The sequence below is a fragment of the Simochromis diagramma genome, unplaced genomic scaffold, assembly GCF_900408965.1.
Source record: "Simochromis diagramma unplaced genomic scaffold, fSimDia1.1 OVJJ01000323.1, whole genome shotgun sequence".
In the NCBI taxonomy this organism is placed as follows: domain Eukaryota; kingdom Metazoa; phylum Chordata; class Actinopteri; order Cichliformes; family Cichlidae; genus Simochromis; species Simochromis diagramma.
In genome coordinates this window covers 23,255-39,978 of record NW_024386770.1, presented here as the reverse complement: position 1 = coordinate 39,978, position 16,724 = coordinate 23,255, and the positions used below count along the sequence as shown (strand labels likewise).

General features: G+C 43.0%; 1 protein-coding gene and 1 long non-coding RNA gene across 2 annotated transcripts; both read right to left on the bottom strand.

Moving 5' to 3' along the window:
• Window positions 1-157: 157 nt before the first annotated feature.
• Window positions 158-3,393, bottom strand: LOC120737593. Its single transcript, XR_005696774.1, has 3 exons — window positions 2,394-3,393; window positions 2,010-2,094; window positions 158-1,600 (listed from the first exon to the last, which is right to left on the bottom strand). It is a non-coding gene; the product is annotated as an uncharacterized LOC120737593 (long non-coding RNA).
• A 7,443-nt stretch (window positions 3,394-10,836) lies between these two features.
• On the bottom strand, window positions 10,837-13,695 carry LOC120737307 (zinc finger MYM-type protein 1-like). Its single transcript, XM_040037924.1, has 3 exons — window positions 12,776-13,695; window positions 12,238-12,352; window positions 10,837-12,030 (listed from the first exon to the last, which is right to left on the bottom strand). The coding sequence occupies exons 1-3, from the start codon at window positions 13,693-13,695 to the stop codon at window positions 11,503-11,505; spliced, it is 1,563 nt and encodes a 520-aa protein (XP_039893858.1). The 3' UTR covers window positions 10,837-11,502.
• Between the last annotated feature and the right edge of the window lie 3,029 nt (window positions 13,696-16,724).

The following is a 16,724-nucleotide window of genomic DNA, read 5'->3' as shown; positions in this document are numbered from 1 at the left end:
ACATTTAATGTTTTCAACTAACTATATTTTTACTTCTCTTGTTTTTTTTCCGTTTCTGGGTCCAGGCTGCTCCTGCAATGGATGAGGCACATAGTCTATTGACCCCCCAAGACCCAAGCAGCCACAGGAAACAATCACTGATTATTACATGGCGTTTATTTATGAACTACTGAGGGAAAACAACAGAACAGGAGCATCAACACTTCAGCGTCAGCCGAGGCCAAAATGATAAACAGCACAAAGCTAAGCTATGATGCCCGCACTTATAACCCCATGGAGAGAAAAAAGAAGCAAAACAAAGACAGAGTCTGACCTCCTTGTCCTATCCAAAAACAAGAGAAAACGATGGGTTAAAAGTAACAACAGCTCACCCCTACCCACTCCACTTCCTCAACTATTAGAAAGAACCTCAGCTGGCAGCGTCTAGTTTACGAAAATTAAAACAGCCATTTTTAAAATCAGGCAATGGGGGAAATGGCTACAAAAAAACAACCCCGTGTTACCAGAGTCTAAGGAAATGCCACAGTCCGAGCAGCAGGTATACTCTTGCTTTGACGTCCTTCTTTGTAGTAGCGTTCATGGCCCATATTAATTATGTTGCGGGACAAGCAGACCCTTTGCTATAATGAGAGCATGAAAACAAGGTTGTAACTGAAAATCAGTCAATTTACCCGACCCAACCAACCCCTTCAAAATATGAAACTGGTGGTGTACTGGGGGGTTCCATTTCTGACTCGTCAGGCTTCAAAAACAAAAAGTTCAGATTTACTGAAGTCTTGAAGTTTTTCAATGAGAAAAAAATTCCATAAACTTTTCCAGCTCATGTGTCTTGCCTCGTGGCGCAATGGTAGCGCATCTGATTTCAGCTCAGAAGGTTGTGTGTTCAACTCATGCCGAGGTCAAAATGAGTGCCTTCAACTTCCAAGTCGAAGCTGAAGGCACTGTTCTGTTACTACACATTGTTGAATTGACAATTGAAGAAGTTTTTTTTGTTCAAGAACAACTTTATCTATTTCCAAAACTCCCTAAACTTTTTTTGGCTACCAACTGGACCTTGTGACAAAATTGTGTGATCTGTTTTCTCATCACATCTGGGTCAATTAATTTCTGGGGTTGTTTGTTTAGGAAACATGTTGGACAGAACTATGGAGCCAGCAGAGTGGTAAAATAAATGCTGCACATTCCTCTCCAGAGCCACCTCCTCCAACCTCCACCTTTTGCTGGGGGACACTGAGGTGTTCTCACACCAGCTGAGAGGCATAGCCTCTCCACTGGGTCCTTGGTCTCCCAGTTTGACATACCCAAAACACTTAGCTTCATGTTGACCAGTGAGGAGGTCTTGGTATCTGCTGGCTTATTTTTGGCTGGCCTTGTGGTGTCTTTTGGTAGTCCTAGTTCTGTTGACCGGTCAAATTAGTCCTTTTACAGGCCTGCATTTAACAACTTGTGTAGAGAGGAAAAGAAGGTGTGCAAGTGGGACCTTGTGGCGCAATGGAAGCGCATCTGATTCCAGCTGAGAGGGTTGCATGTTCACCTCATGTCGAGGTCACCCGAAAGCTTCCTCAGTTTCAGCATTCAAGGTGAATCTGGGGGTGCATTCCTATAAATTAATACACAGAAACTATGTCTTTCAGAAAACATGCCAAAGATTTAAAATGTATTCATGTTGGTTGAATTAATGACTGGAAATGCTAATTTTCTCTGTTCAAGAAGAAGCACTCCTTTATCTATTTCAAAGAGGTTCAAATGTCTTTTTCTTTAAATGAAAACAACCAAGAAGAATGTTTGAATATTTACATGAATAAGTTCTCTGTGTGTGTGTGTGTGTGTGTGTGTGTGTGTGTGTGTGTGTGTGTGTGTGTGTGTGTGTGTGTGTGTGTGTGTGTGTGTGTGTGTGTGTGTGTGGCAGGTAGCACACTAGTTATCAGGTCTGTCCAGCTGCTTCATGCTCTCTAAGCACTTTACCAGTCGACACAACACTCCCAGGAAAAATAAAAGACATCACTCACGCTCACATCCGTCTTCAGTTTTGCTGTGTACCAGAAGCATTCACGTTTCTGTCCTTTCTGCTCTCGGTTGTAGAGGTTCGACTTTCTGTAAAAAACATCAAAGTCACTGTTAGCCAGGCTTCATTTAAAGTAGAACAGTCTGTAAAGCTGCCTCTCACCATGTAACACTGACATATACCCCCATGACCCAGACGTGTGGACGGATGGACAGACAGATGGCAAAGTTAACCATGCAAGTTTGATCAAAGCTGAGATTCAAGGATCTTCTTATAGTCTGTGACTTTTCACATTTTTAATATTGTTTCCTTAAAAATGTCATTAAAACTCATTCTTATTTCATCACTATAACATTTAAGAAAACAATCTTTTTTTCCCCTGATTTACCTTCATGAGCTGCAGCACATAATTTCCTCTGGATTCAATAAAGTAGTCTGATTATTATTCTGATTTAGTGCCTCTCCTCCCCACAGGTCTGAGCCTACATACGTCAAGTCAGCGTCTTCCCTGTCTGTAGATGCCAGATGGAGGAAACCTTGAACGGAGAGCACAAAGCAAAGGGGGTACAGCCTTTCACAGGACCTGGTTATACAACAGGTTATCCTCCCTTCATGCCTTAAATCGTAACGATTGTGCTGTGACGTCCCTCATAATTACAGAAAAATTTACTGCTGCAATACAAGCATCTGAAAATGTCTAAAAAAAGGAATTCTATCTATTATTTGACCTTTTCTATCAACATCATAAAAAACAAATGCCTGGAGCATGTGTGTTCTTGTGTATTTAGAATTTCTCAGGCTCCAGTCGTGCGATGAAGTGACGTATTATCATCCGGTGACTTATCATTTACTTTGGAGGGCAAAAGGCAGATGACAAGCCGAGTATGTGGAGACAGCGTGCTGTTAGAAAACAAAAAAAGGACAAATATTTCACTCATCAGCAACTCTCTGTTCCACGTTCAGCTGGGACTGCTCTCAGCCATCAACACATTTTTTGTGAGGACGTGCAGTGACTTCGTTCTAACCTGCAACCAAATTTAAAAGGAAAAAAACTTTGAAAGCTCGTGTTAAAGTATTTGAGTCTAAAACTCAAACTGGTGCTCACAAAGATAGAAATACTCACTCCCACACATGCTTCCATCTTTCCAGCCTGTATTAATCCTGGAAGCTTCCCTCACCGTGACCCAGAAATTTACCGATGTACCTTATGGGGACTTAATTTTTGTCCCCCGAAGGAAGATGAGTCCCCAAGTTGGGAGTGTGGGGAAGATATTTGTCCTCCCAAAACGAGTAATACAAGTACACACATGCACAGGCACACAAACTGAGTCCTGAAGGAGATTTAGCTGTGACTCCAGATGATTCAGACAGATTTAGGGAATTGGAGAAAACAGATGGTGTGTGTGTGTGTGTGTGTGTGTGTGTGTGTGTGTGTGTGTGTGTGTGTGTGTGTGTGTGTGACTGGTTCCAGATTGGCTAAACTGGAGGACAGGAGGAAAAAGGAAAATGTACATTTCGGAAGCTAAAGTCTGAAAAAACATTCCATTGGTTGAGTAAAACTGAAGTGGGCGGGGCCACACTCTGTGCATCTCTGCCGCCTCCTTATCGCAACAGCGTTGGGACATCGACAGCAACCTCCGAAGCTGTCAGCGCAGAAGCCCAAACATCTGCAGTTCTTCTGATGTCCACTTGATGTCGGTCTGCACGGAGTCCAGTATCAAAGCAGAAATAAACACGTTTACAGTCAGAACTTCAGAACAACAACGTCAGCCATCCGGATACTGGTGTGAGAGGTGTACCCCGTGTTGACCATCCTAGAAGTCCAGGCTCCAGTGTTGGTAATTAGCGTGTATCTGTGTGCGAGTCTTTGACGTTCCCACAGTCCATGATGCTAATCCAGCTTCTACACTTCTGATGTCTCACAGAGGGAAAGAAATCAGAAACATCTGAGGTGAGAACCACGGATGGTTTAAAGAAATGCATTAAGGTTGGGTCAGATAAACTTCTCCCAATATGAGAAGTCTTTCATGGCTTCAGCTAACGTCCCCCTCTGTGGTGAGCAGCTGAGGTCGTCTCTGTGTTGGCCGGAAACAGGAAACACGCTGCGTCTCATGACCCTACGAGGTGTTGTCACTTCACAGCACAACATATGTGGAAGATCAGCAACCTCGGACTCAGCCAGGTGGTGAAAAGGATCTTATTCCTCTGTGTTTGTGTGAGTGTGGACTTCCACGCGGAGAATCTTTCCACTTTCCAACATGCTGTACTCCCCTGCCTCGCTCTCTCCCTCCCTCTCTGCAGTCCCCCGTGTGTGTTGTTGGTGTGTTTTTGTTCCCAGAGCACATTCGCTTTCTGCATCATTCAACAGCCCTCCAACCATCTACCACACACGCACAGAGACACGGACACAAACGCCAATGCGGATGCATTTCTTTCTTTTTCTTTTTAATTTCAGTTCACGCACACACAGACACGCAGATTGAATATTTAAACCAAGAGGATCTACTCCGTCTCACTGAGTCAGTTGGATGATGTCATTTTTGTTTTGTTAGCGTAACAACTGTTTTAAATCATGCAAACTCTTGTTGCTCTGTTTTTGGTCTCCACCGACGCCTGAGGGAAATATTTCAGGGATTTTCTCCAAATGCAGTTGCTGAAAAAGAGTCTTTGACAGTGAACCAGAACCCATGGGCTGTCTCTCTGGACTCAATACATTTATTGGACTTTACTCATTAAAAAACATCTGAACCTGATTTCAATTGAAGTTAAATGAAAGTGTTGTTCTTTCTCTCACTGTGAGCCTCAGGCTTTGTCATCATTGTCAGATCTCATGCTGAGTATCAACCGTGGTTTCACATGTTTCAGTTGCATTCATTACCTGCTTTATTTTGGTATATTGTGCATTTCCTGTTCTTCTTCCTGCATCTGTACTTTATTGATTTTTGCCTCTGAGTTTCAGTGTGGTACTGTCATAGGATGCCGCTGTGTAATTTTCCACAGACAGCTATAAGTGGTTTTCTTCCAAAGGGGAAGCACCGAGGAGCCACAGCAGCTCACAGTCCACATAAAGGGGGTCACTGGCTCTCTGCTGGAGCTCCAGACCTCCTCCCACATTAACATAAGCTGTGCGGCAGGAGCTTCATCATGGCTGTCCACAGCACATTCAGTAGGTGTAGCACATAGATGGTGCTTCATGGTACTTGTGTACTGTGTGCATGTGATTTTCCCTCGGCCGTCTGTCAGGCTGTTGCATGTCCTAATCTTGCTGTTTGTCTAAATTGATTTCAGTGAAAGGTGTTGCATCAGGACAGCAGTGCTGCAGGAGCACGTCACTGTTTTGTTTTCCTTCCATTCTCTGGTTCAGGCTGTGAGTGAGCTCTGCAGTAACATCCTGAGGCATCTCAGGGAGAACCACCTGAACCGTGCCGCCTTCCATCATGTTTTCATGAACATGAGACAGAATTTTTAACAGCAAAGTGATAAAAACTTACCGGGAAAGCACTGCACGTGTTGTGCTTTATGAAATAGTGATGGATTTGTGGAGTATGGTGTTTGTCGGGTAGGTCACAGGTAAACATCCAACTCTGCAATTCTACCAAGTCAGCTGTTTTTACACTGCTCCTTCTGTGGCCTTTAAGTGCTCATATCTGCTTTTCCTTATTTTCTGTCATATCTTTGCTCTTACAGCAGAGGATGCTCGTCCTAAACATTGATTGATTGATAGAACTGAGGCCTGGGATAAGGTACAGAAGGATTATTTTGAACAGTAAATCGTACAACTCCACTCTGTTAGAGTCCGAGGATATAAAGGAGCAGAATGGCTTCACTTTAACACGTCTGTGGTCCTGTGGGTGTTTTAAGAGCTTTTTACAAGCTATAGTTCCCTTCATGCTCATGAAAGATGTCAACTCTTTATGTTCTATAGGTGAAAGTCCTGCACTAAACAAAAGCAGACAAACCCAGTGAGTGCATGCAGTTAGTTAAATGCATCTTTATTTATTTCATCTATCACCTAAGTTACCTGCAGTTTGCAGCTTGGCCTTCTGCAGGTTGTGGTGTTTCTGCACCGTTCACGTTATCAGGCCGAGACGTCATCTCACCTTAAGGCTCCAAAACCTGCACAGGTCCTGACGAGACAGAGGTAGCTTGGGTGCACCTGAAACTGCAAAGTGTTTACAGAGTTTTGTTTTAATTTATGCAACCAACAAAAGAGTATGACAGGACAAGGAAGAAGGAAGTTTAAAGGTAAGAGGAGGTAAGGAACAACAGACGAGGGAAAGCGAGAGGATATCACGGAAGAAGAAGAAGCAACAAGGGGAAAATTTGTAGAAAAAGGACAAGGAGGGTTTTGTTGGGGTTTGCATGGAGGAATTAAGCCTCAGTGCTTATGTAAGACGCCTCCACAAGACAGAAGGACTTACATAACAGGAGAGGAAACAGGAGGATCACAGTGAAACTGTCTTGTAAAGGCTAGAAAACACTGCTAACTGTCCACCTGTGGCTGACGAGCAGCTTGTAGCCCTGACAGTTCAGGGGCTGACCTGCTGGTAAGCATCATTTAAGGGGGTCTCCTGGGAACTACTGGCCCTCCAAAACTTTATATTCTGCCTACACTCGGATATTCTGAACCAATAATTCAGGCATTTTTGTTTTACAGTTTCAGTTTTTTTAAATACCTTTCTGTGAGTCATTAGAGGCGCCACAGAACCATCAGGTACTTTGCAGCATCCAACATTCTGACTTTTCTCATCAAACAACACTTCAAGTCAGTAACTTCCTGACAACCACCACAACTGGCTTCTTCACAAGGAAGTTTCTGTTGATGTTTAACAGAGCGACAGGGTGCCTCAACTGACCAATCAGCATGCACATATTTTCCGCATTTGATTGGTTCAGAATATCCGAGTGTAGGCAGAATATAACATTTTGGAGGGCCAGTAGTTCCCAGGAGACCTCTTTAAACGATGCTTACCAGCAGGTCAGCGCCTGAACTGTCAGGGCTACAAGCTGCTCTTCAGCCACAGGTGGACAGTTGGCAGTGTTTTGGTTTCATTCATTCATCAATTTTGAGGACAATCTCACGAGCACCCATTTTTTCACCTCCATTTGAACTGAAGCAAATATCTGTACAACAGTATTAACAGGAAGTGGAGTGGCCCCCAAAGACACAGACAAGCTCTGGCTTCTGGTCCTCTAGTTCTGACTTTGGAATAAATTCTATAAAACCTCTTCTTTCCTTCACCTGTAAAAAGGAGGAGTAAAGTACCATAAACCATCAGAATGCACATTTCTGAATTCTACACTTGCACACGAACGAGTCTTTTACAGATTAACTGAAAGACTGGTCTGAAACCAGAGCGTCAGTTCAAAGGTTGCTGCCAGGAAAATGACAAATGTGACTTTGAACCCATTAGTTTATCATTGTGTGTAAGTGGTTTAGATTCAGAGGAGTAACAGGTCTTATGAACTGTGGACAGATGGATGGACACCTCACCATGACATAACCTCATCAGACCTTAGGTCGAATGAGGTAAAAAGGAAAAAACCATAATAAGAGATCATTTATCTGCACTTGTGGAGCTGGATCGTTTTCACTGTATGTCTACAAAACACACATCACATCATGCTGTTAAATCCCATCTGCGGTTGTGGTCACTGGTAGTGACGTCTTAGATCGTAGATCTTAGTAGATGCTGGATTTTGTATTCACAAAATACTCATACAGTAACTTCTCATTGTCAGTTGTGGCCATCTTGGGTACATAGCAGAAAGAGAGAAACCACCCAAATTTCCACCAGCAGGAGTGGGACACGTTAAATAATAAATAAATTTTTATTTCTATAGCACCTTTCAAGACAGAATCACAAAGTGCTGCACATAAGATTACAAGTCATAAAAAGATTTAAAAAGAGAAAATAAAACAGGCAAAAAATTAACCAAAAGCAGTTTTAAAAAGGTAAGTTTTGAGTTGTTTTTTAAAAACAGCTGCTGAGTCCACAGTTCTTAATGGGGAGAGAGTTCCACAGTCTCGGGGCCACAGTGGCAAAAGCTCTGTCACCCTCAGTCCTCCTCTTAGTATTTTTTATAGCAAGTAAGCCCTGATCAGATGACCTCAAAGACCTGCTGGGGACATCGGGCTGTAGCAGATCAAAGATGTAGGCTGGTGCCAGTCCGTCCCCAGCTCTGTAGGTCAAGACCAGGATCTTAAAATCAACTCTAAATTTAACAGGAAGCCAGTGTAACTGAGGTAACAACGGTGTCACATGTGAGTACTTGGAGGATTTCGTCAAAAGCCGCGCTGCAGCGTTTTGCACAACCTGCAGACGATCCAGAGAACCTTTGCTTAGACACATAAACAGCGAATTACAATAATCCAAGCGTGACGAAATAAATGCACGTATAGCAATCTCCAGTTCAGAGCGAGATAACATCGGGCTCAGCTTAGCCACATTTCTTAAATGATAAAAACAAGACTGAACCAGAGATTTCACATGCCCATCCAATGTGAGACTCGAGTCAAAGGTGACACCTAAGTTACCATTATAGCTAAAGCTAACCAGCTAAGAAAATGATGTGACAAAATGGGGTTGTTGGCAATCAGCTGGTGAAGGATTGCAAACATAATTTCAGCTAAAATGCGCCCCGTACAGTTTGACACAACGCTACCTCATCACCTGGTCGAGCTGATGACTCACACACTGAAGGCTGGAGTCCTTGTTGCAGCAGCCTGGGGGTTAGTGAGCTGCAGACCATTTCCTCTGTTATTAATGAAACTGTACTAACAGGGAGATTTAAAATGAGAAAATCAAGACTTCACTTAAACCTGGATTATTTCCCTGCCTCCACACTGTTGAAACTAGCAACACACAGTACAAAAGATGGATGTAGTCACTGTGACCTTATCCATTGGTGAATGAAGCCTACTTTTCCTTTGATAAAGAGGATTATGCAGAGCCAACCTTTGTCCCTGGTTAATTCTCCTTTCAGACTTTAAGAATGACTCCAAATTTACAAAATGAACATCTTCTTTTTTTTTTAGTGGGAGTTCAAATGAGTGTCTGACTTCATAAACTAATCAGGTAGTGATGTGCGGAGGTGAGTGAAGAAGGTTGTTTCCTAATGGATGGCCATGAGTGAGACTGCAGGTTTAAAGCAGTTCTTCAGAAGTTGCTTCCATCTTTTATACTGTCTGAGAGCTGAAGTGCAACAACTTCTTTAACTGGGAGATAAAAAAAAGAATGTGTTTCTTCTTTTCTGTTTCGCCTCCAGCTCAGTTTCAGTGACGGCTGCAGTCAATGAACTAAGATTTCAATGGAAAAACATCAGCCAACATGCCGTGACTACAGTAACTGGCAGCCCGAGGCCACTAAAGTGCAGATTTAATGAGTCGGACTGTCACAGGAAAACATTGCGTTCAGCTGTCTTTGTGCAGCTTGCAGGAATACTGTTGAGACGGACGCTCACTCCTGACCTCCTTACAGCCTGCCTGCCACGCTGGTGATCGAGGAAATGAAGCTGTCACTGCTCTTACACTCCTTTCATGTCGGTATAGATAGCAGAAAGCCTTTTGCTCAGCGGGCCAGTGTGAGCCGGTCTCCTATGATTTAACTGCCGAGGTCGACTAAATCTGCTATGACTGAAGTCTGCAGTGCTGCGCTGTGCTTGTGAAGTCTGGTGCTTTACTTGAATATTTCCATTTTATGCCACAATATACAATCCACATAACACAAACAGAGACAGTCCCTGTTAATACTGTCGCCCTCATCCTTACACAACCCTCACCTCAGCATCCAGTAAATACAACATTAAACACAAGAGGACATTCAAAGTAGAGAAATTCTTTCATACTCACTATGAAAGGGGGGGGTTCCTCTAAGCATATATCCTTAGGAAGTCCAGCCCTAACTATATGCTTTAGCAAACAGGAAAGTTTGAAGCCTAATCTTGAAAGTAGAGATAGTGTCTGTCTCCTGAATCCAAACTGGAAGCTGGTTCCACAGAAGAGGGGCCTGAAAACTGAAGGCTCTGCCTCCCATTCTACTTTTAAATACTCTAGGAACAACAAGTAGGCCTGCAGAGCGAGAGCGAAGTGCTCTAATAGGGTGATATGGTACTACAAGGTCATTAAGATAAGATGGGGCCTGATTATTTAAGACCTTGTATGTGAGGAGCAGGATTTTGAATTCTGGATTTAACAGGAAGCCAATGACAAGAAGTTCTCAAAGAAAGTTAACATGATTTCCTCCTCCAGCAGCAACATCCATTTCACTCAAGCATCAGCCTCTGGGGCTGAAAATGAAACAGCTAAGGAGCATGGAGAACAAAGCATCTGGACTTCTTTGAGTTTCTTGAAGAGGTTTCACCTCACATCCCAGAAGCTTCTTCAGTTCTAAGAGCAATTGATGGAGAGTCCTCGATTTTTTAAGGGAGAGGAAAAGTGTTCCGGTCCCCGAAGGTCTGGCCGCGCCTAGACGGGCCATAACAGACGCGGAGGTGCACGGTCCTTCCCTTGGGCCCTCCCGCTACTCCACTGCCTGTTACGGCCACCAGGCACAAGGCGCCGTCCCCGGTACCGTACAGGGATCCAATCCTGGTCCTCATCCAGGTAGACCATTTTGTGTTGTCGTGTTGTGTTGTTTGTATTGTCCTGTCTGTGATGAAGCCTTTGTTATCTAATAATAAAGTTTTGTGTGGATGATGCAGCCTTTGTTATTATAGTTTAATAAAATGTGTTTGTTTGTTATTTATGAATATAGGTATGAATCAGTGGCGGCTCCTGAAAAAAATCTCAGGGGGGGCAATTTTTATGATATCGACTAAAATGACCCATTTAATGAGTACATCAAACAACACAATTTTAATTTGTTGCTAGGTGATTAACTCATACAGTGATACCTCATGCCCACTAGATGGCAACACACAACAGAAAGCTTGGCTTGACCTAGTGTGGTCTGTGCATCTTGGCTTTACACAAACCAGAATGATGAAGTTTAATTCTGATATACAAATTTAATTACTTCAAAATTAAATGTGCACATGGTTGGACTGTGCACCAGAGCATAATTCAAAACAAGTAAGCAGGAGCTTTTGATAGAGGCTACTGAAAACATTGATGAAAGTTATTGGTAATAAGCAATTTGTATAGACTCCCATATTCTGCCTTGTATAGATTTGTGAAAATGAAAATAGAGTGGTAGACATTTTGCCTGAAAACAGCATTTGAAAATAATTATAGAGAGGTTAACACAGCTATTTGTATGGTTTTGTAAATATGAACAACCATCTTCAGGCCATTTGTATATTTGGAAAAAATGAACAACCATATTCTGGCCATTTGTATAGATTTGTAAAAATGAACATGAACAGATTTTTTTTTTTTTTTTTTGAATGAATGAAAAATAACTATTGAAAACAACAACTGTAAACTGATTGGGGGGGTGGGCTAAAGAGAGAAAGAGAGAGGGATGGAGAAAGAGAGTAAATATGGTTAAGGGTTCTTATTTGTACAAGAACTTTGCTCGTCTGTCTTTCTGAGTGGCAAATTTCTCGATGACCCTGGTGTTGAAATCAGGAAGTTCTTGTGTGAGTTTTTTCTCTATGGACAGCATAGCCAGAGCGTTGAGCCGATCCTGAGCCATATTGTTTCTCAGGAAAGTTTTTATCCTCTTTAAAGTAGAGAAACACCTCTCCGATTCTGATGTTGTCATTGGTGTGGTGATGAGGATGTTAAGAAGACTTACAGTTTCGGTGAATGTGTCTTGAAGGTTGTTTTCCATCAGAACCTGATAGAGCGCCAGCGCACCACTACAACTCTGAAACTCCTCGTTGTCGTAGATCAGGGACAGTTCTGTTTTAAGTCTGGCTTTGTCCAATGAGGGATAGGCTTCCACTGTGGTTTGTAGTGCTGCATCTGGAAAATTTTTGCTGTGTTGTTGGAACAAGTCTCCTTGCAACAGAGTGGCGCTGACAAGGTGCTTGGTGAAAGAAAACCTCTCCTTGGCATGGCTCATAATGGTGTCGCACACCTATCCAATAATATATAATTGGTAAGAGTTAGATTCAGTGGTAAGACTTTGGCACATGTCTCATGTTAATCATTATTCTGAAAAAAAAAATCTGTCTATAACAAAACAAAACAGTCATGACCACTATATCAAATGACATCTGACAGCATCGTCATTAGATTTTATCTGATGATCCGATTTAAATCAGACCAAGCAGCTAGTGCTTACCTCCAGTGCCAAATGGTGTTGCCTGTCTTCCCCCAATGTTCTCCGTCTCTTTGTGGGTGGGTCTTGAACAGGTCCCCTGTACTCCTCATCCACAACCAGATTAGGAAGTGCCTCCCTGATCCAATACATAAGTTTCATTAATGGCTTCTGAAAACTGAATAGGGATATATTAACCAAACACAAACCAAACAAAGGTTGTGTTCTAATTACCGGGAATTACCGGATTTAATTAATAACCGGACCTGGTTTAATGGCTGGGGGAAAACCAGTGCAAGTAATAAAGGCCCTGGCCATAATTTCAGGAAATAGCCTATGGTATAGGCTACATCAAATCATTACTGGGAATATACTTCATCAAATATACTTAATCAAATATTTTTCATAAAATTACTTCAAAGGCTGATATAAATCAAAATTATCTGAATTCCATTAAACATTTAAGTCACAGAACACAGAATATATGCAGAGAATTTGATAGAATCTATGCATAGATAATTAACATTTATTCTAGGTTACATATTTATGCTTTTATGCCTACCTGATAGCCTGCATGCGGCTGATGAATGTCTGGGTGATCCCTGCGATGGTGACAGAATCGATGTTTCTCTTCTGTAGGTGGTTATACAGCATGTCTACATGTGGCATTATCTTGTGAAACAAGGCCAGGAAAAAACAGAAAGCTTCGTCTTCCAGCATTCTCACGAAACCACCGGCATCTCTCTTTGTAGGGGCATCAAATCCTTCACTGTTACGGATGGTCTGAAAACACCTCACCAGATCGTCTTTATGTTCATACACTGTATTCACAGCACGACTGTTGAAGTTCCAACGGGTTGCCGATGCACTTGGAAGTCGGTGCGCCACCACCTCGTCAAGCACTGCAGTCCTCTTGCTCGATTTAGTAAAAAAAGAAGCGAATCCTGCTATGTCGGAAAAAAAGTGACTGATTTGAGGGATGTGGGAGGTTGCTTGTTGCATTACCAGGTTTAACTGATGGGCATAACAATGTACGTAGTGAGCGTTAGCATAAATGTCCTGTATCTTACGCTGCACTCCTCCAGTGGTACCCCTCATTACAGCGGCCCCATCGTAGGCCTGGGCGATCAACTTTCTCTCTTGTCCCTGGGGGAGGATGAAGCGCAGCCTCTCCGATAAGGCACTGGCTATTGCATCTGCACAAGCATTGGGTAGCTTGATGAATTCAAAAAAACGCTCTTGAATGCGGTTTCGTTGGTCAATGTATCTTAGCACCATGACTAACTGACAGTGTGTAGAAATGTCAGTGGTTTCATCAGCTTGAATGGCTAAAAACTTCGCTGCCTTTACTTCTTCCACGATCCTTTCTCTCAGAACTGCCAACATGCAATCCAGGATCTCGTTCTGGACTGTTTTCGAGGTGCCTTTAAATACAGTAGCATTTTCAAGGTGTTGCCTCAAGTCGTGATCAATTGATGCCATCAAGTCGACTAAACCTCTAAAAATCCCTGGATTGTCTGAGGAATCACTTTCATCATGTCCCCGCATTGCTAGCTCAAAAGCACCACAAAACTTAATACAATCGATGATTTTAGATAAAATATGACGGTTTTTATCTACCTCTTCGTTGTGCCTTCTTAAAGCAATCCGATGTCCATCATCTAGCTGCGCCGCTATGCTAGTTTTCCCTAGCACAGCTAGCTTTACACTGTTGTCCATATGAACTCGTGAGCTTTCATGTTTCTTGATTCGTTCGGAGAGGTGCTTTAAGTCGGTTTGTCCAGATTGTGTCCACGTCAAATCACACTTGTCACTTTTGAACAGTATGCACGGGAAACAAAAAAGTGCATTAGCTGTTCCACAGCCTGTCAGCCACGACTTGCGCTGGAACCAACTCCGACAAAAAGTCCTGTTGTATGCTTTTGACTTCTCCTTCGTTGCCTGGGTTAGTTGAATTTCGGGCTTGTCAGGTCCCAACTCTTTAACTTGCAGTTTTTCTGCCATTGTCCTTCTGGCAAAAGGGTAGGTTAGAAGCGATCTAACCGAATTTGGGGGAGGCTGTGCCTCAACCGTTAACAATACCGCTGCCATCGTCTCTCTCTGACCTTATAGCTCACTTAGGCTACTGACTGAGGTAAAATTCTAGAACAGCAAATCTTCGCGCGTTTTCTGCAGGGGCGCAATTTTAAGCGCCCCCAAACCATTTAATTCAGCGACGCTGATAGGTCAAATATTTATTATTTTCCCCTGGCAACCATTTAATGATAGGCTATTTCGCTGCATATCAAGGGCGCTTTGACGAGCGCCCCAGAAGAAGAAAAACACCGTTTGTTGGTTGAACTTTAATGAGTCAGCTGGTGAAAATGTTAAAATACGCCTGGCTGTATATGGGCACACACATAGTAAAACTATCATTGATGAATTTTTTAAAAATATATATTTTTACTCCTCCACATTTGGGGGGGCGGAGCCCGAGCGCCCCCTATGGGCCAGCCGCCACTGGTATGAATGATAATGTATCTAATTGATAGTGCTAAAAAAGAAAAATGAAAAAAATGGAAAAAAAAGTGCTTTTTGTAAAAAAATGAAAATAAAAGAATAAAAAAAACGAATTAATTTTTAATAAAGTCAAAATAGGCCAAATGGTAGTGTGCCCGGGGCAACGTTTCGACCCCACAGGGTCTTCTTCAGGCCAGGGTACACGCGGTACAAACAGAAAAAGTGGCTGCTGTGAATAATCTGGAGATGTTGCTCCTTTGGCTGTCAGGGCAAGAATGTGGGCGTTAAGGCGTCTGGGAAGAAGTCTCAAAATTGGATTATAGATAACAGACAGGTGGTGTCATAAGCCCCACCCTCTGTTCAAGGACAGTTGTCCACAGTGGACCTTAGATTACTGTCACCTGGACGACTGAGAACCTTCACAGACAGTGAAATGTGAAAAACTGCAGTTCCTCTTTTGGCCACTTGAGTCGGCTGCAAAACTGAGTGAGTCCACATAGAATTTCATGTTAAAACATCCAACTTTACAGCAGAAATAAACATGTTAGAGCCTGACACAGGAAAAAACACAGTCTGGATAGACGATTTCTCTTTTATAGCTTTGCTTGTTTGTTTTGTTTTTATGAATTTCTCATTAAGTCATCAATTTAAGAGCGTAGTCGCTTGATAGCTATTGCAGGACAGGGAGCTCAGACGAAGCGTTGCAGGAGAGGACCTTTAAAAAAAGTGTTGTGAGCATGTCGGTGCAGGCTAAAGAAACCACAGCAAAATGTGGAACAGCTGACTGCACAGAGTAAGCCTCCATCATAACTGACAGTCTGTGCTCCTGCCTCACTGAAACCGAGTCAGGGCTAAATGAATCCTGGATATCTGTGAACTCCAGCTTTCATCTGCTCTCGAGGTTTTGTGAAGCAGCTGTCAGGTGGATAGGTAATAAAGTGCTCGGTGTGTGTGAGTGTGTTCACAATGAGAGGTGTGAATTATTCCCGTGGACATGACCCCCATCACCAGCATGAGGGCGCACAGGATGAGTGCAGTTACATGTGTGTGTGTGTGTGCTATACTCCAAAGTGTCACACAGACAAATCTGAGCTCCCCAAGCAGCGACACGCTCCATCCCCAGAGTGCCTCATCTGCACCGCCATATGGACGTGCACACTCCTCACCTCTGCAGCTGCTCTCCCACACATTTCCCACTCGTCTTCACCGGAGCTCATAATCTGCTCAGAGACTCTGTGGGCTCACAGCAGAGCTCTGTCATAATCCAACAGGACCAAAGTGTGCTGCTCCAGCCCGTCCGCTTCTTTAAAAACCTTCATCCATGCGGGGACGGAGGCTGCCGGCTTCACCATCACAGACTCGAGACTCAAAACTTCTCCCATCAGTGTCCGTTTTTCACCTGAACTTAGAGACCAAACCCTGAGAATTATCTCCAGATGTGAACAAACACCAACATGTGATCCCCGCATTCACCCTTTAACAAATAACAGCACATGAAGGCATCATGACGTGTTACTTTCAGATTACATGTTACATGCTGCAAAACAGGAGCAAAGATTTTTGTCTTTCTCCATCAGGAGAACCGGGACGTGTCCTGGTGGCTGCGGTGCATCCATAATCACACGTGGTTAAATAACACACAGCAAAATAAATCTCTTATCTGCTGTTGAGAAGCAAGACTCTAATTTTGAACCTGTTTTAAAATGCTTCTGTTTTAACAATCTGTTAAAGAAATGCCTCCATGTTCAGCACACGAGGATCACTGACTGTTTTAATAGATGTCATATCCAGTGAGCCCTACAGTCAACAGATTTGGGAGTTTTTGGACCGGTTTGTTGGTCCAAAAGTCCCAGTGTGGGAATATCAGTGGGAAATTCAGTGTTCATCCTCCAGGATACTTTGAGAGTCAATGATAAGAAGCGCTGAAGCTGCCCAGCACCCGGCTGAGACACTGCGTGGAGGTTTTTCTCTTTAATCTGTCACCTAGTGGTCACTCAAAATAAAAGAAAACT